The sequence below is a fragment of the Nilaparvata lugens genome, chromosome 4 (genome assembly GCF_014356525.2).
Source record: "Nilaparvata lugens isolate BPH chromosome 4, ASM1435652v1, whole genome shotgun sequence".
NCBI classification, from domain to species: Eukaryota; Metazoa; Arthropoda; class Insecta; order Hemiptera; family Delphacidae; genus Nilaparvata; species Nilaparvata lugens.
In genome coordinates this window covers 56,118,174-56,134,726 of record NC_052507.1, presented here as the reverse complement: position 1 = coordinate 56,134,726, position 16,553 = coordinate 56,118,174, and the positions used below count along the sequence as shown (strand labels likewise).

At 35.8% G+C, this 16,553-nt stretch overlaps 1 protein-coding gene across 3 annotated transcripts in view; it reads left to right on the top strand.

Moving 5' to 3' along the window:
* The first annotated feature begins 9,886 nt into the window (after positions 1–9,886).
* Positions 9,887–16,553, top strand: part of LOC111053818 (gastric triacylglycerol lipase) — a 292,286-nt gene continuing 285,619 nt past the window's right edge. For 2 of the 3 annotated variants that reach the window (XM_039425920.1, XM_039425921.1), the window contains exon 1: positions 9,888–10,281. In XM_039425920.1, the coding sequence (XP_039281854.1) occupies positions 10,057–10,281 (225 nt within the window). In that variant the 5' untranslated portion in view covers positions 9,888–10,056. Of the gene's footprint in view, positions 10,282–16,553 lie in introns of all 3 variants that reach the window. The other variant, XM_039425919.1, reaches the window with a different exon arrangement.

Sequence of the window (16,553 nt, the reverse complement as noted above, 5' to 3'; positions counted from 1 at the left end):
TTGCGACGCGATTACCAACAAAAGTTTGCCATTTCGTGGATGGAGCATTAATCCAACACAAGGTGACTGTAGAATCAGAGAGTGCGACAATACGAGACACATGACAACGTTCACTAATAATAGTGACTACTGAATTCATGAGTTCTGCCAACAAAAGTGCCACACACAACTCCAACCGAGGTATTGAAACAACTTTAGATGGTGCTACCTTGGACTTTGAACACAATAATACAACTCTTGGCTCCTCGCTCTCCTTCTGCGACTTCACATAGATAACTGCATCATAACCAGACAATGATGCATCACAAAAACCAATCAAACTGATGTGAGAATCCTGAAACAAACCAATGTGATGTGGAACAGCAAATTTCAACAATAGAGGCATCTCTTTTTGACAATTCTCCCAAAGAGTGCAGATAGACTCAGGCAGCTTCTCGTCTCAATCCACTCCTAATTTCCACAGTTTCTGGACAAGACATTTTAGAAATAATGTAAACGGTGACAAGAGACCAAGTGGATCATAGATACGAGCCATCACTGACAGAATAGAACGCTTAGTAGCAACGACCTCACCACTCTTGACTGAAAACTGAAACAGATCAGTACTAGGTTGCCAATTCAATCCCAAGATAGCCAAGGAGTTGTCTGCTTCGAAATCCTTGTACGAAAACGATTTCTCTTCCTCTGAGGATTTCTCCAACATTGATGGTGAATTTGAAGTCCACTTTGTGAGCGAGAAACCTCCTCCCTCAAACAGCCGCTTGGACTGACGATACAGCTCCGCGGCCTCTGACTCTGTGGCGACAGATGTGACTAAGTCGTCCATGAACATGTCTCTTGGTATTCTCGCCTTGACTGCTGGAAAACGATTTCCATCCTCCTCTACAAGCTGGTGGACGGTGCGAAGCGCCAAATATGGAGAGCTTGAAACACCAAAAACAACACAATTGAGCTGATAAATTTTGATTGGATTCTCCGGCGAAAATCTCCACAATACACGCTGATAACGATGGCAGGAATCCTCCACTAATATCTGTCAATACATTCGTTTAATGTCGGCAGTTGGTGCAATTGGGAACAAACGAGAATTAACTAACAAAACAAAAATATCAGTCTGCAATTTGGGACCAGCATGAAGAACCTGGTTCAATGACAAACCAGATGATGTTCTGGAACCAGCATCAAATACAATTCGGATGGGCGTGGTAGTGCTGCTTGCTTTAATGATGGCGTGATGTGGTATGTAGTAACCACCTTGGTCTGTCTGATCTGCTACAAACGACATGTGACCCTGACGTAGGTAATCGATCAATATTTCATGATATGAAATACGAGTATTGCTGTCAAGCTCTAATCGTCTCTCCAAAGTCAGCAGTCTGCGTTCGGCGACAACATACAAATCTCCCAAGCTGCTGGGCGGCTCCGCAAATGACAAGGCAACAACAAAACGACCAGAATTCACACGATGTACAGACTTCCAAAAATTTACCTCACACTCCAACTCTTCCAGTTCCAGTTGACAGCTTGGTGCAGGGCATGATTCCAACTCCCAAAAACGTTCCACAAAACTATCCAACGATGGACTACTAAAGAATGGACTACAGATGGGTGTAAAACAATTCGACACATTCGTTGTTGAAGTGAGAATCGGCGCTCTCCTCATCAGAATGTGACCAAAGACACTATTAACAGTCATCAATTTGTGCGATTCACCTGTACTAGGACTCCCATGTAGCAAGTGAGGAACTAACTCCGCACCAATGATGCCATCTATTCTACTAGGAAGGTAGTATTTGTCGTCAGCCAGTGTGAGATTTTCTAGATGATGAAGTTTGGATCTGTCGATTTCACAAGAAGGCAACTTGTCGATGATTTTATCTACCACTGTGGCATCCATCGAAAACTTGACGGTAGGATCCAACGTCGACTAAATCAACACACAAGTACGACCTCGAACTTCACTAGTACCACCACCGAATCCACAAACAACGGTTTTCATGGGCTGGAATGGTAGTCTCAAACGCCGACACAATTTGGCTGTAACAAAATGACACTCACTCCCGGTGTCAACCAAGAAACGAACATCACAAAGCTGATCATTACAATCTCGAACATGTGCAGTGACGGTCGACAACACAACGGTCGAATTTTCTACATCGTTGGATGTAGAACAACAACTAATAGGTGATGTGCCACCTGCCTTGTAGTTCGACAAGGACGCAACACCTTCATTGGAACTTGATCTGGAAAAGTGCAATAAAGAATGATGAGATTCTCGACATTGAGCACACTGAGTTTTACTACGACAATCTCTGCTCAAATGATCCACATCAAGACAATGAAAACAACAAAACTTTCCTTTAATCAAACAATAACGATCTCAAGGAGTCATTTTCAAGAAACTTGCACAATCTACTAACCGATGATCCGGTTTTGAGCACTTCAGACAATTGGGATTTTTACTAGATGCATCGTCAGATGAATCATTAGATTGAACCACAAACACCTTTGATTTATTATTCTTTTGTGCCTCATATTAAACGATTCAGTCTGTTTCTCATCAGAAGGAAGAGTCTTAATTTGTTTTTTAATGAATTCGACATAATCGGTATAAGTTGGCATAGCCTTGTCACGGACGGCCGATTCAAAATTTCTATGAGAACTTGGATCCAGCAATCTCAAGCCATAATAGAGGAATATCGAGTCTGACAAATCAGTGAGTCGCAATCTCTTCACTGCATTGATTGAACTGCAAAACCCATCCAAAATCGCAATACAACCTGCCTTTGATTCTGATTTTATTGGACGAAATTCAAAAATTTGTTTGAAATAGGCATCGACTTGCACCCGTAGATTGTTATAGCAGGTCAATAATGCCTGCAAAATTATTTGATAATTGTTAGCCAATGGTGGCAAATGACGACAAATATTTGCTGCTTGTCCAGTAAGTCTACTTACAAGATATTGGACCTTCTGCTGATCATTTAAACTCTTGTTGTCATGTACCAATGCCTTAAATAGTTCATAAAACACCGACCATTGAGTCTGATTCCCATCAAATTTCGGAAGGTCGATTTTAGGCAGTACCAACTCAGACACGACTGGCTGTGCACTAGCTGCTGTAGCTGCCGAAGATTGAGCAATAGCATCAGTCGCCTCTTTCTGTTTGAGAGTGTTAGCCGCTACTTCAATATACTGAAACAGATCTAGGTGTGAGTCGTTGAATGCTACAACATGATCTTTATTCAACTCAAGTTCCAACTCATTAACCACTAATTCTGTCTTTTCATAATCCGAAATGGTCTGAGACACCCGAGGATACAAGATTGAAAATTGCTCAGCAACTTTTGGATCAGAAACATTTTTGGCAGTTCATAAATTCTTTGCAATCTGGCATACAATTGTTCCAGTTTAGCGCGATACACCCTGATTTGTTTCTGTAATTTTTCCTCCATCTTGAACTCATACACAAAACAATTCAGCCCCGACAATACACACAACAGACAATAAAACAAGAATGAGTTCAAAACTAGATGAAAGGAAGAATCACGACTAGTAAGTTATCAAAGTTGACCTTTGATTATCAATTCACAAGATCAGTTACTGCTGAAGACAAATTAGATTAGATAATGTTCTTCCAACAACTCACAAACAAACGATAACTTGTTGAATTGAACAAACAAAATCATGCTGGTGATTAACCTTAACTAACATGTATAAAAAAAAGAACAATACAAATTCCAACAAACAAACAAATTCCTGAGAAAAAGAGCACAATGCGCCTAGTTTCAGGAAATTACAATTTTAACTGAAATAAATTCAAATTCAGACAAATACAAATTGACAAGAAACCTTGCTCTAGAACAAGGCTACAACCAACCTAAGTTGAGCATAGATCAGACCATTCTCAACATGCCAACATCAGACAAATACGAAACTGCTTAAATCCAATGTGTGTGAATTAATCAACAAATTACAAATTCAAATTCATTCCGGCTCGGCAGGAACAGAAAATGTTCTGAACAAAGCTCAGGCTAGAGCTACCAGAGGACTGTAATTTACTATTCAAATAATCAAATACAAACAAGGGGCAAAATTTAATCTTCAATTTGAGCCAGGTTATTTGTACAGTTAAACTCTGCATTAATGAACAATAAAAAAGAGCAAAAACTCACCAGATTCAATCCAATCTTGACTACTTGCCCTTCGAAGCCTTTATTAGGTGTTTTGATCAGGTTCAGGGTGGGATGAAATCTGGGAATAAGACAGGTTCTGGCTTCCGGGCTGTCTTTTCGCGTTCAACTTGCAGGCTATGCACTGTGTTTCGAACAAAGCTCAAACTGGATTCTTCATAAATTCAAATCCGATTCAAATTGATCCAATTCAACACTATTTATGCTGTTATACTCATAATTCACACACACGACACTCAAACAATTATTTACAAGAAATTTCCGATCGAAATTACATGACAAAATACAAATTCGGTCTTGCACAACAACGGGGACGGGACAAGACAGACTGGGGCTTTAACATCGACAAGGCCAAAACAGCAGGACGATCTGCGCTGGCGCAAACACAAGCCTGCTATTGGCAGAACTGCAGTATGGCATTTTGGCGCTACAGTTCGAATTCTCTGGCCAGACCAAAAACCTCTATTCAAACAAGGTGACCCGACTAATCCCTGTAATTATAGACCGATTAGTCTTATCAGCAACCTTGCTAAAATAATGGAGAAACTAATTATGTCAAGAGTTGTTTCTTTCTTAAATCTTCACTAAATAATCAACAAGAACCAATTCAGTTTCCAAAATGGTAAAAGTACATCTGACGCTCTAATAGAATTCATCAATACTTTATCTGATAAAATAAACTCCAATAAGAAAACTATTGCGGTCTTCCTGGATATATGCAAATCTTTTGATAAAATACCTCATAATACTTTGTTCAATAAACTGGAGTCCTATGGTTTCAGAGGAGTCTCGCTTAGATTGTTCAAAAGCCATCTGAGTAATAGAATCCAGTCCCTAACCATGAATGATAAATCTAGTGTAACTAACTTAACTTCTTATGATCTTCCTCAAGGTACTGTACTTTCTCTAATCCTTTTCATACTATATGTAAATGACTTTTTGAATTTGAGACTTCTAATTTCAACTGTGATATCCTTTGCAGATGATACTGCAGCTATTTTTCACGGTAATTCATGGAATGAAGTTCATACCATAGCTGAAAATAATATGCTTTTAATTGAGAAGTGGTTAGATAAGAATACCTTAAGTTTAAATATTAAAAAACTGATTACATAACTTTCTCTGCAAATAGAGTAGGGCAGCCTAACGAGAATCAAGACTTGAGACTCCATTCTCAGTGCAATTTGAACTTTGGTAATTGTGATTGTCCCACCATTAAAAAAGTAAATAATACTAAGTACTTGGGAATCATAATTGATGAAAACCTTAAATGGGATGTTCATATCGAATACATATGTAGAAAAATTAGATATTTATCTTTCAAATTTTACCAAGTTAACACAATTCTTAATAAGATCCACCTGAAAATGATGTATCATGCTCTAGTCAAGTCAATTCTGCACTATGGCATAGTTGTTTGGGGAGGCTGTTTCAACTGTCATATTGCTGAATTATTTGTAGCACAAAAACTGATAACTAAAACTATATTAAGCAAACCCAGGCTCTATCCAATGGATATGGTTTTTAGTGATTTTGAGGTCATGACTATACGTCAATTATACATAAAAACCGTGATTGAGTACTTAATAAAATATAGATCCGATTTTCCTCTGACAATAAACTCTACTCTCAACTATTATAATCTAAGGGCCACTGCTAACAAATATTTAACCTATAACACTAATATTAAATGTATGAGGAGTTCCAAATCACTTTCTCATGGACAATAAGATCAGCGGAAAAATTAAACTGGATATAAAAAACTGGACATACAGTAATTTCTTCTTCCATTTAGATATATGACTCGAGATTTCTGCTCTAGCATTGTTTTTTCATTAGTTTTTTTCATTTTTCAGTGGACTAGCTTACCTTTATTTTGAGTACCTATTCCTCTCTTTTCTTCCTTCCCCCATTTCTCCCTTCCCTTTTTACTTCTCTTCTCTTCTTTGCCTGCCTATTACATAGGAAACCATAGTTGGCTAGGTATCTTCCTCTTTTTTCTTCTCTTCTCCAACACACCCAAACATAAAGCCCATGGTTTTTTTATATTTGTAACATTTTATTGTGTTTTATTTGATTCGTAATTGTTTGTAATTTTGTTTTGTCTCATTGTTTTGTGTGTTTTTAATAAATAAAAGGAAAATAAAAAAGATTCATGAATAAATATGTTTGTAATTTGAGATTCGATTGTTAAAAAAAAATCCTGAAATTGAAGATATTTTCCTCATATTCACGGTTTTGGCAGGTCTATGATAGGAAAACGTTATTCAAGATGGATTAAGGCAACTGAGCTCTTAGAGGATAATATTATCTACAATTTGAGATCAATCGTGAGTTTCTATGATGTATTAGACTCGAAGATGTATTAGACTGAAGCATTTTACAAGATATGCAGCTTTGAATATAGAAATTGACCATTTCTCGTGTGTGGGAATATAGGCTTAAGCACACTCAACAATAAAATTTCCATTCATATCTTTCCAACTAATATCGTTGTGCAAAATATCACTGTGAGGACAATATAGATGGTGATAATAGTTGAAGGTTTAAATTAGGTGTTTTTTCACAATACAAGGGGCATTGTTATCAGGTGTACCTGTGAATCTGTATGGGTTAGAGCGCTCTATCTAGTCTCAGGTTGTAGAGCACAAAATTACGCCCAAAGGGATTTTGAATTTCACATCTAGATTGTAACAATCGGGATATATTGTTGATCAAATACTAAATATCATCAAAATTGTTTTTTTTTTAATTCCACTCATTTTTGAAAAATCATAACTCAGTACTCATTGGAGATAGAGACTTGATCTCATTTCATTCAGAATTTCATAATCCTTAAAAAAGGCGGGAGCAAATTTGTCTGTCCGATCACTGGATTTTGCTGAAATAGCTGAAAACTGGAAAATGAACCGAAAATACGAGGTTTTTGGGCCACTCTGTATATGGCACAAGGAAATTTTGCATGAACAATTTGGCTCTGGACTTCTAATAAATAACATAAATAATAATATATTAAAAAATCAGAACTATAATAAAAATTGCAAGCACTCCCCTTTTCTATGTCTATATTGACTGGACTATTTTTATACATTCATTGCCTGGACTAGCAGATTAATTTTTTTTAAAATTGTTTTTGAGTGATCCGTGTTCTATAGTAAGGTCCAGGTTATAATAGCAGTGAAGAAAGATAGGAGAAAAAAGTTGCCAAGTCTCTTCATTTTGCCACTGAGTGTACACAGCTGTTACTCAATTCATCCCATCAAATTTGATCTAATAATAATCATTATTTCCTTGATGAAATAATCAATTTAATGTCAAATTAATCAAGAATTCATATTTTTCCATAATTTGATTCAAAAAATTGCTTCCATAACTGAGATCAGATTTTTGTTTTATACAAACCTGAAATGGCGGCTAATTTAAAAAGCCAATCCGAATTTCAAAACAACAGAAATTAAGTTATTTGGTAGGCAATCTATTCCAATTTCTCTCAATAATAGGATGATCACGTTAAATATTGTCAGTTCCGGCTGAGTGAGACAGTCGTAAGGCCCATTGACGGCCCAAATGGTATATTTAGGCTACACTAACAATATTACCATAGTATGGCCATGACAGCTTTTTTCCCGTCGCCGGCATAAAGATTCCAAATATTTGAATAAATTGTGTGATATAGCTTGGAGGGGATTGTAAGTAAAATTGCTTGCCTCTACTTATTAAAGTATATTTTACTTATTCCTTTATAATGTCTTACAAGTTGTTTTCAAATTCCATGTATAGTTTTGGAACTTGAAATAATAAATGGTAGATAATAGTGAGTAAGAATGAAAGGTAGGTGACGTAATCTGAAAGCTGAATCTCCAAAAAATAATTCAATTTTGAAATACGTCGTAATATAGTAGTTGGGGATTTAAATAGGTATAGTGAGGTCCACGTTATAATGACAGTGGATGAAGATAGAAGAACAGCGTTGCCTATTCTCTGCCTTAATTGATGATATTTCTACACTGTCAAAAACAGAGTTGGCATCGTTGTGGAGCTAGAAAATTATAGAACTACCTGCTTTGTCGAATGATAGACAAGGATAGCAACATCAAAGTTGATCAAATACTGTCATTATAACGTGGACCTCACTATAATAAGTTTTATTAGTTTTCAGCCGAGAAGTCTGACGAAATTATTAAAAAGCACAACATGAATATAAACTGTGGAAGAGCCAACTGTTCTAGCCATAGTACTACTTTATGAATTATGCAAACATAAGTAATTCAAAAAGAAAAGACATGATAGCTGAAGACTAGTTTTATCGATTTCCATCACATTTTTCTGAAATACTCCTTCCCTGGGGGCGGAAAGGGACCTGGTTACCTACAACCCTTCCCCACCGCTGATAGCGTAATTGCTGAGCCCGAAATTTGAAAGTAGTATCACATGATAGCTGAAAACTTGTTTCATTGATTTCCATCATATTTTCCTGGAATACTCCGTCCCTGGGGGCAGCAAGGGACCTGGTTTAATACAATCTTCAGTAATAGGGTAATATGGTAATAAGGCAAGGAAAGTTAAAATCAACACTAGAATATGAATTTCAAGCACCAATGTATTAGTGACTGAACTATAGTTCCTGGCGCCAAAGTATTTGATTAAAATAACTAGCTCCACATATAAGTAGATTGGATTCAGTTCAGTATTGATGACTGCACAAAAGGCGTAAGTACTTGCACAATCTTGCACATACTGGAGTGTTTTGTCTTGTGAAATTGGAGTGTTCTGACTGTTTGGGGGACAGCATTTCCCCTGCCCCCCATGACCAATCTACTGTACCTTACTCCTGCAACGACCCAATTTCTTGCTTGAAAAGGGTGCACAAACGTTAGATGTACGTGCACGTTCGTTCACAAACGATTGAGCCGAGAATTGGAGTGTTCTGACTGTTTGGGGGATGGCATTTCCGCAGCCCTCCTTGCCAACTCTACTATACCTTACTCCTGTGATGAACCATTTCCTTGCTTAAAAAGTGTGCACAAACGTTACATCTATGTGCACATTCGTGCACAAACGATGAACAAACGATGTTCAAATCGCATTTACACTAAGTGGTGGGGCTATCGTTTCCCTAGCCCCGCTAATCGAATTTTCAAATAATTTGTTCAGTTCGCGTGCACAAACGCAGAGTGGTCGTGCACATTCGTGCACAAACGATGCACAAAAGATGTGTAATGCTCAAATCGCAATTATACTAAGAGGGGGGCTATCGTTTCCCCAGCCCCCCTAATCGAATTTTCAAATAATTTGTTCAGTTTGCGTGCACGAACGCAGTTTGAAATGGAGTCTAGGTCTTCTACCTTACTGCTCATGATAAAATCTATTACCTTCATACACAGGTAATTAGTTCAGTGAAATAGCATTTTTCCTGACTTCCAAAATAAGTTAATATAACTTGAAACTCGCCACAGTTGTCTGTGAGTGAAGAAATTGTTTATTGAATGAGATAAATCGATGCGTGTCAGTGTGAATGTGAAACAATTGTATGTTTATATAGAGCAGAATGAATCAAGAATCTATTATATTTAACAAATTACGTCACAACTGACAGAATGGGTTGTGACGTAGCTGACAAAGAGATCGAAAACATTATGTTCACTTGATATTCAAATGTTGAATAATAAATGCCTGATCACTCACTACATAATTGAATAGCATCGCTCTCAAAGTGATGATCAGTTTCAAGAAAGCATCAGCCTACTATTAGAGTGCCTGATATTCTGGAAATTTTATATTGTGAAGTAGGCTACGGTTATTATATGTAGGATATCATTCATCTGTATATGCTAGGAGAAATACAGGACATATATATCTGGACATGCTAGGTATGTGGAAAAGTCAGGCTACCAAATTGTTTGTGATTTCCATTCTTCTACTGGATTTACCACGAATTAATGGTAGTGGAAGGAGTGATGATTACATTGGAGAAGATTCTGCGGAGACACCACCACTCTCAAAAGATGTAAGAGGAAAGAAAAAAATGTTTGGTATCTTCAGGAATAGAAGTAACAAACAAAAAGAACCCTTCGTTATGGAACGAACTGTAAGTTTACATTTTTTATTCATTCACAGAAGCAAATAATCGAATCGATGGTCTTCGTTTCCCCAACATTTTATGTAGTAGCATTCATTTCTGATTAGTCAATAAATGATTCTAATATAATATTAGTTCGTTGTGGGAAATTATTGTAAGCCTACATGAAAATACACAATATTTACAAGAATTTGAATAACAGTAGAGTAGGCCTACAAGAAGCCTTGAGGTATCCTCAATCAGGTACTAGATTATTATTTCATATAGACTAGCCTTTACTCTTGAAAAATATCACTGTCAAGTGAAAAATTTAGCTCATTTGTGAAAAAAAATCAATTTGATAAGCGGTTTGTATGCTGCTATATGTTATTTTTGTAGCTTACTAGACTTTGAAACTTGAAATTCTCAATGATACTTGATAATTATAAAATACTAATGATTCTTCAAAACAATCTTTCACAAAAAAATAATTTATTTCAATATGTAGCCTAAATAGTATTCAAATAAATTAATGAAATTTCATTTATATCAATCTGCATTTATGTGTATCCGAAAAAAACATAAATATTCCACGGCTGACTGTTTAAAAATTATATTTTGATGGCTTAGAATAAAAACCTCGTAGATCCAAAAAAGCAAATTTTACAGGAGACGGTAAAAACTGTTTATCCCTACTTATAGATAATCGATATAATAAAAGAGAGTAGGGTTGTGCTTGTTCGCATCGAAACATGTTAACTTGTGGATTGCATATCGAAAAAACGGTAATGATTTAGATCTCCAAATTTTGGACAAAGATTCTTAAAATATAAAAATCGTGCACCTCAAAGCCCAAATTTCAATTTTCTTTCTAGATTTTTTAGAATTAATGTTCGAATTCCATTCAAGGGACATGAGATTCTATACAGAATAGCTCACATTGGTGTAAAATGTGTTTGTTCATAAGTAAGGAAGTTATAACGTTGGTAAAGGCATCATATTTTGAACGCAGCCGTGGTATAGGGGTAGAGTACTCGGTTGCTGCGCGAGTGTTCATTTCATTTCATTTCATTTATTTATCGTCACATTACATCAATTTTTGAGTAACACTCATTTGATTGGTGACATGTCAATGCTAGAACAAAATTATATTTAAAATACTTAGTTCTAACTTCTTGAAAGTAAAATAAATAAATACATTCTATGATGTATCTCATCAAATTCACATGGAAATGAAAGTCACAAAAAGTTAAGTTACACTCTACAGCCCCTTTTCACAAATTAAAATTCGGCAGCAGAGTATAGGGCTTCCTATACTAGCATTTTTCTGACTGTTAGTTTGAATTCGTTTATTGAATCTAGATTTCTGATAGCTGCAGGTAATTTATTAAAATAACGTATTCCAGAGTAGAATGGAGTTTTTTTCTAGAGCTGTGTGCCTATGTACTGGAGAAGCAATGAGACTACTATTACGTGTATAATACCCGTGATTATCTGTGCAGAATTGAAATTTATCTAAATTTTGTTTAACAAAAACTAACAATTGATAGATAAAAATAAATGGTAGCGTTAGAATGTTTAGGTTTTTGGAGAATGCTTTGCAAGAATCTCTTGATCTCAATCCACGAATGACTCTTATTATTTTTTTCTGGATCATAGAAATTTTACCGCTATCAACAGAGTTTCCCCAGAAAATGGTTCCATAGCTTAGATATGAGTAGACAGGGTTGCCCAGCCCCCCAAGGGCAATGGCGCATGCCCCCCCACCAATACAAGTGTAATGCCCCCCCCCCCAAAGTAACCCAATTCCCAACCCTTTAGTTTTTAAGATTAGTCAGTGTATGACAATAAAACTCACATCTTACATTCCAATATTCCAATGGACATTATTTACCTTTGGTCTTGTGAGGAATTCTTTCTGTTTTCATAATATTGTGAAAATATATACTATCGTTTCTAATCTCTTTTAAAATAGAAATAAAGTATCTTTTTGATATCATTTTTTAGACTAGCAGTGCACCCATTCTTGTTCGGGAGGACTAGAAAGTACTACATTACTTCAGGAAAAACTACATGACAGATATTTTAATACGATATTGAAAGATAAGTAAGGGGGGCTTTGCTTTTCAAATCTTAAGGTTACTTATAAAAAGTTATTGCAAAAGAATATTGCATAGCAATTTTGGTACCTTAACATTCATAGAAATTTGGAACGATTTCATTAATACAATATATTATAATGTCGGCAAGTTTAGGTATTCTAAATCCTATACTATTAAACGAGCAATTTCTGTTTGGATAGTTATATCGTTTGTATTTCACCGGATCTCGAAAACGGCTCTAACGATTCTCACGAAATTCAAAACATAGGTTTATAATATGAAAATTCGATTGCACTAGGTCTCATCCCTGGGGAAACTCGCTGAAGGACATTAAAAGAATTTATCCATCCTTGGCAAAACAGCTGATAATTTCGTCGTTTGTTAATGATGGAAGTGAGTAAGCGAGTGCATGTTTGTGGGACTGAGACAAAATTATGACTCAGCTGTTGAACTTTTATACCTAATTCAATCAGGTACTTGATGACAGTTGTACAAAAGCCGGTTAAATTTCAATCCTAATTAATTCCAGTAGAACCAATTAGATAAGCTATCTTTTTGAAATGGTCTTCTGTCATTTGGTTCGTGTGAAATTAATCAGGGTTGAAATTTAAAATGCTTTGGTGAGAGAAATTTTTGCATTCCTCTGCGGATTAATCTCAATCCACTGTGATTAGATAAAAGATTTCTGTATGAACTATGAATATTAAATATAATTTCTTCTTTCGTAATAATTTTTATATGCTTTTGTAGGTACTCCAGAGCGGAGCTCGATGCCCCGATATTTATCATAAATTGGAACAGGTTGTCACTGATGTTGTGTTGTTGGTAGTATTTACTTTTTAACATTACAGGAGTAAAGAACACAAGTCCAATAGAATGTATCTTCAAATGGTTTGGTTTTTGGAATAAAGATATCATCTAAACAAGTACATTTTGTAAATTCTATCTATTAATACCAAATATTGGGGCACCGAGCTTTGCTCGTTATTTATTCATTGATAAACAGAACTCAATTCTTTTAAATAATTGGGGAAGGACTAACAGGCACAGCCCAAAACTGTTTCTTCCCTTTTGATTCATACACTATAACATTTATAGTTGGAATATTTAATATACCAAAAAGTAGGCTATGTTTCATTTACTTGGATTCAAGTGAAATTTTCAGTCCAAATATTTGAAAAGATAAAACTTCTATTTTAGATTGTTTATGCATACCAAATTGAATAACAAAAATACACTCACTAATCACTTAGAACTGTAAAATAATAATAATTATTATTATTATTATTATTTTTCATCCACTGACCTCCTATAAAAGGGGTATTTGGACTTGTCAATGTCGTAAGTAAATAAAATACAGAACATAGGCCTAAATACATAAATGATAAGTCAATATATTTTCTTCTCTCTCCAAACCTTATCTAGACGCTCGTGGTTTAGAACATGAATAGGCACATGAAAAGTCAATACATTTTTTTTTTTATTCTCTCTAAACCCCATTTCGACACTCGTAGTACTCTCTGAACTCTTCATTCGAGTACGCGCATATGGACAGCAGCTCCTTCTTTAATTGTTCTCTGAATTTTGTACCAGTCATTTCTTTTATATGAGCTGGCAATAAATTATACAACCGAATACCAGAACTCCTAACACCTCGCTCATACATGGTTGTCTGGTGTGTGTCGTCTCTTAGGTTGTTCCTATATCTTGTTGGGTATTGATGGAATGTTCCGCCTGTATTAAATTCATGTAGATTTTTCTTAATGAAGCAGATTGTTTCAAAAATATATAGGCTTGGGAATGGGAGGATTTGAAGTTTTTTGAAAAGGGGGCGACAACTTGTTCGAATTGATTCTCCCATCATCACTCTCAATGCCCACTTCTGCATTCTGAACACCTCAACTACGCAGCTTGATTTTCCCCAAAAAATGATGCCGTAGGTCAGGTGTGAGTGAAACAGTGCGAAATAAACACTTCTAAGAGCCCTGGAGTCCAATATAGCTTTCAAATTCCTCAGTACGAAAATTGCTTAGTTCAGTTTGTTTTTGAGGTATTCTTGGTGAGGTCTCCAAGAAAGGTCAGAGTCAATCACCACTCCAAGAACTTTTATATCATTCACGGATTCTATATTATAGTCTCTGATACTTAAATTATTTTCTCTGGTAGTTCGGAATGAAATTTCTTTAGTTTTGTTGGTATTTAACAACAGCATGTTAGCAGATAGCCATTTTTCTAAATTAATAAGGGCAGTCTTACTCTCCAATTCCACATTGGACTGACTGCTGCTTTTCAGTAGAATACTCACATCGTCAGCATATAATACACTTTTAGCTGGTTCAAGGTATGATGGCAAGTCATTAATATATATAATAAAAAGCAGGGGACCCAGTACTGACCCCTGGGGGACCCCGCTTCTCGTCTTCATCCATTCTGAATGGTACTCATGGGTATGAGAGTCAATGACTACCTGCTGATACCTCTCGTTGAGGTAGGAAAAAAACCATCCGAACACGGCGCCATCGAATCCATACAATTGCAGCTTTTTTAACAAGATCTCTAAATTGATAAGGTCAAACGCCTTTGAGAGATCGGCTATCAAACCATTCACTTTGGATTTTTTATCAACAGATGATAATGCCTCATCTACAAAAGAGAAGAGATCATCATTTGTGGAGTAGCCTGGCCGGAATCCAAATTGGTTAGAAGACAGTAAGTCTATTTGTTTGAAGTATTTTCTTAATCGTCTTAGCACGGCATATTCAAAGATTTTTAGAAATATAGGAGTATTAGCAATAGGTCTATGGTTTTCAGGAAGCTCTTGATTGCCTTTTTTGTAAACAGGAATTATTTTCGATAATTTCAGTTTAGATGGTACGTAACCCGCTTTCATGGAGCTATTGAATATAAATGTTAGTGGCTTGAGGATATGTTCTGCTGATTTCTTAACTAAGTAATTTGATAAGTTGTAACAGTCGTAGGATTTCTTGTTTTTTAGTGATTTGATTATTCCTCTAAGTTCTTCACAGCTCAATGTATCGAAATCTGTAAACTTTGTATTTCTTTGGTTACCGGCAATTTTAAATACTGATAGAAAATCATCCATGCCATTCTTTTCTAAGTGTGCATTCTGAATTTTAAGTGGTGTGTTTATGAAATAATTATTCAGGATATTGGCAGCTTCTCTTCCGGTTTTGATATTTCCTGTTTCATCAGCAATACAAGTCTCTGAAGTTGAATTATTGTTCTTTGACGACTCGAATTTTACTAATTTCCAGATGGCTCTAGCTTGATTTGAGGATTCATTTATGAAGGCAGTGGCGGCCATTTTCTTAGCTGCTTTCAAAACTTTTCTGTATATGTTTCTGTAAATTTTGAAATAAGTTTCTAAGCTAACACATCTAAGTCCTGTTGTTGTGGTGATATAGGTCGCTGAGTCACTGAAGGAGGGATATTTTTAAAGTGTGCTCAGAGTTTTCATCCTCTCACTGGATATCCTCATGCCTGTTGTAATTCAAGAAAGCTGCTCTTAATCTCTTGCACCGCTTGCTGACTTCTCCGGAACCGAACTATTACAATGGTTAACATAAATTGTCATAAAATTATTAAACTTATCTTCAACGTTATTACAATGATAAACACTAAGCCAATTCTCTTTCGATAGCCCATAATTTAAAGCATCAATATTTAATGGATCAATGACACGAAAAATCTTTCTTCTTCCACTTTTAGATGTAATATTTTTATTAGAATTAGACTTTGATCGCTCTAAACTAAACTTGACACTACTTCCATGATGATCGGAGAAGGAACAGGGAATTAACTCACTGGAACACAGAGCAGGCGGGTAGTTAGATATTATATAGTCAATTTCAGTAGCTGTTGTTCTTGTTATGCGAGTTGGGCCATCTGTCACTTTGTTCAATTTAAACGTTGGTAATAGATTTTTGAAAACTTTTTTGTTTCTGTCTTCTTTACAGAAATCTACATTAAAATCACCGCAAAGACAAATTAATTTCCCTTTCTCTTTTAAGACTCTGGAAAGAACAGCCCTTAGTAGCTCAATAAATACATCGAAATCAGTATTTGGGGCTCTGTAGACGCTTAAGAATATTATTTTTTTAAACATCGTTTTCAATTTCAATTCTACAGCGGAGATTTCAAAATTACTTTCGACAGCTTGAGCAATTAAATCTTTTCCAA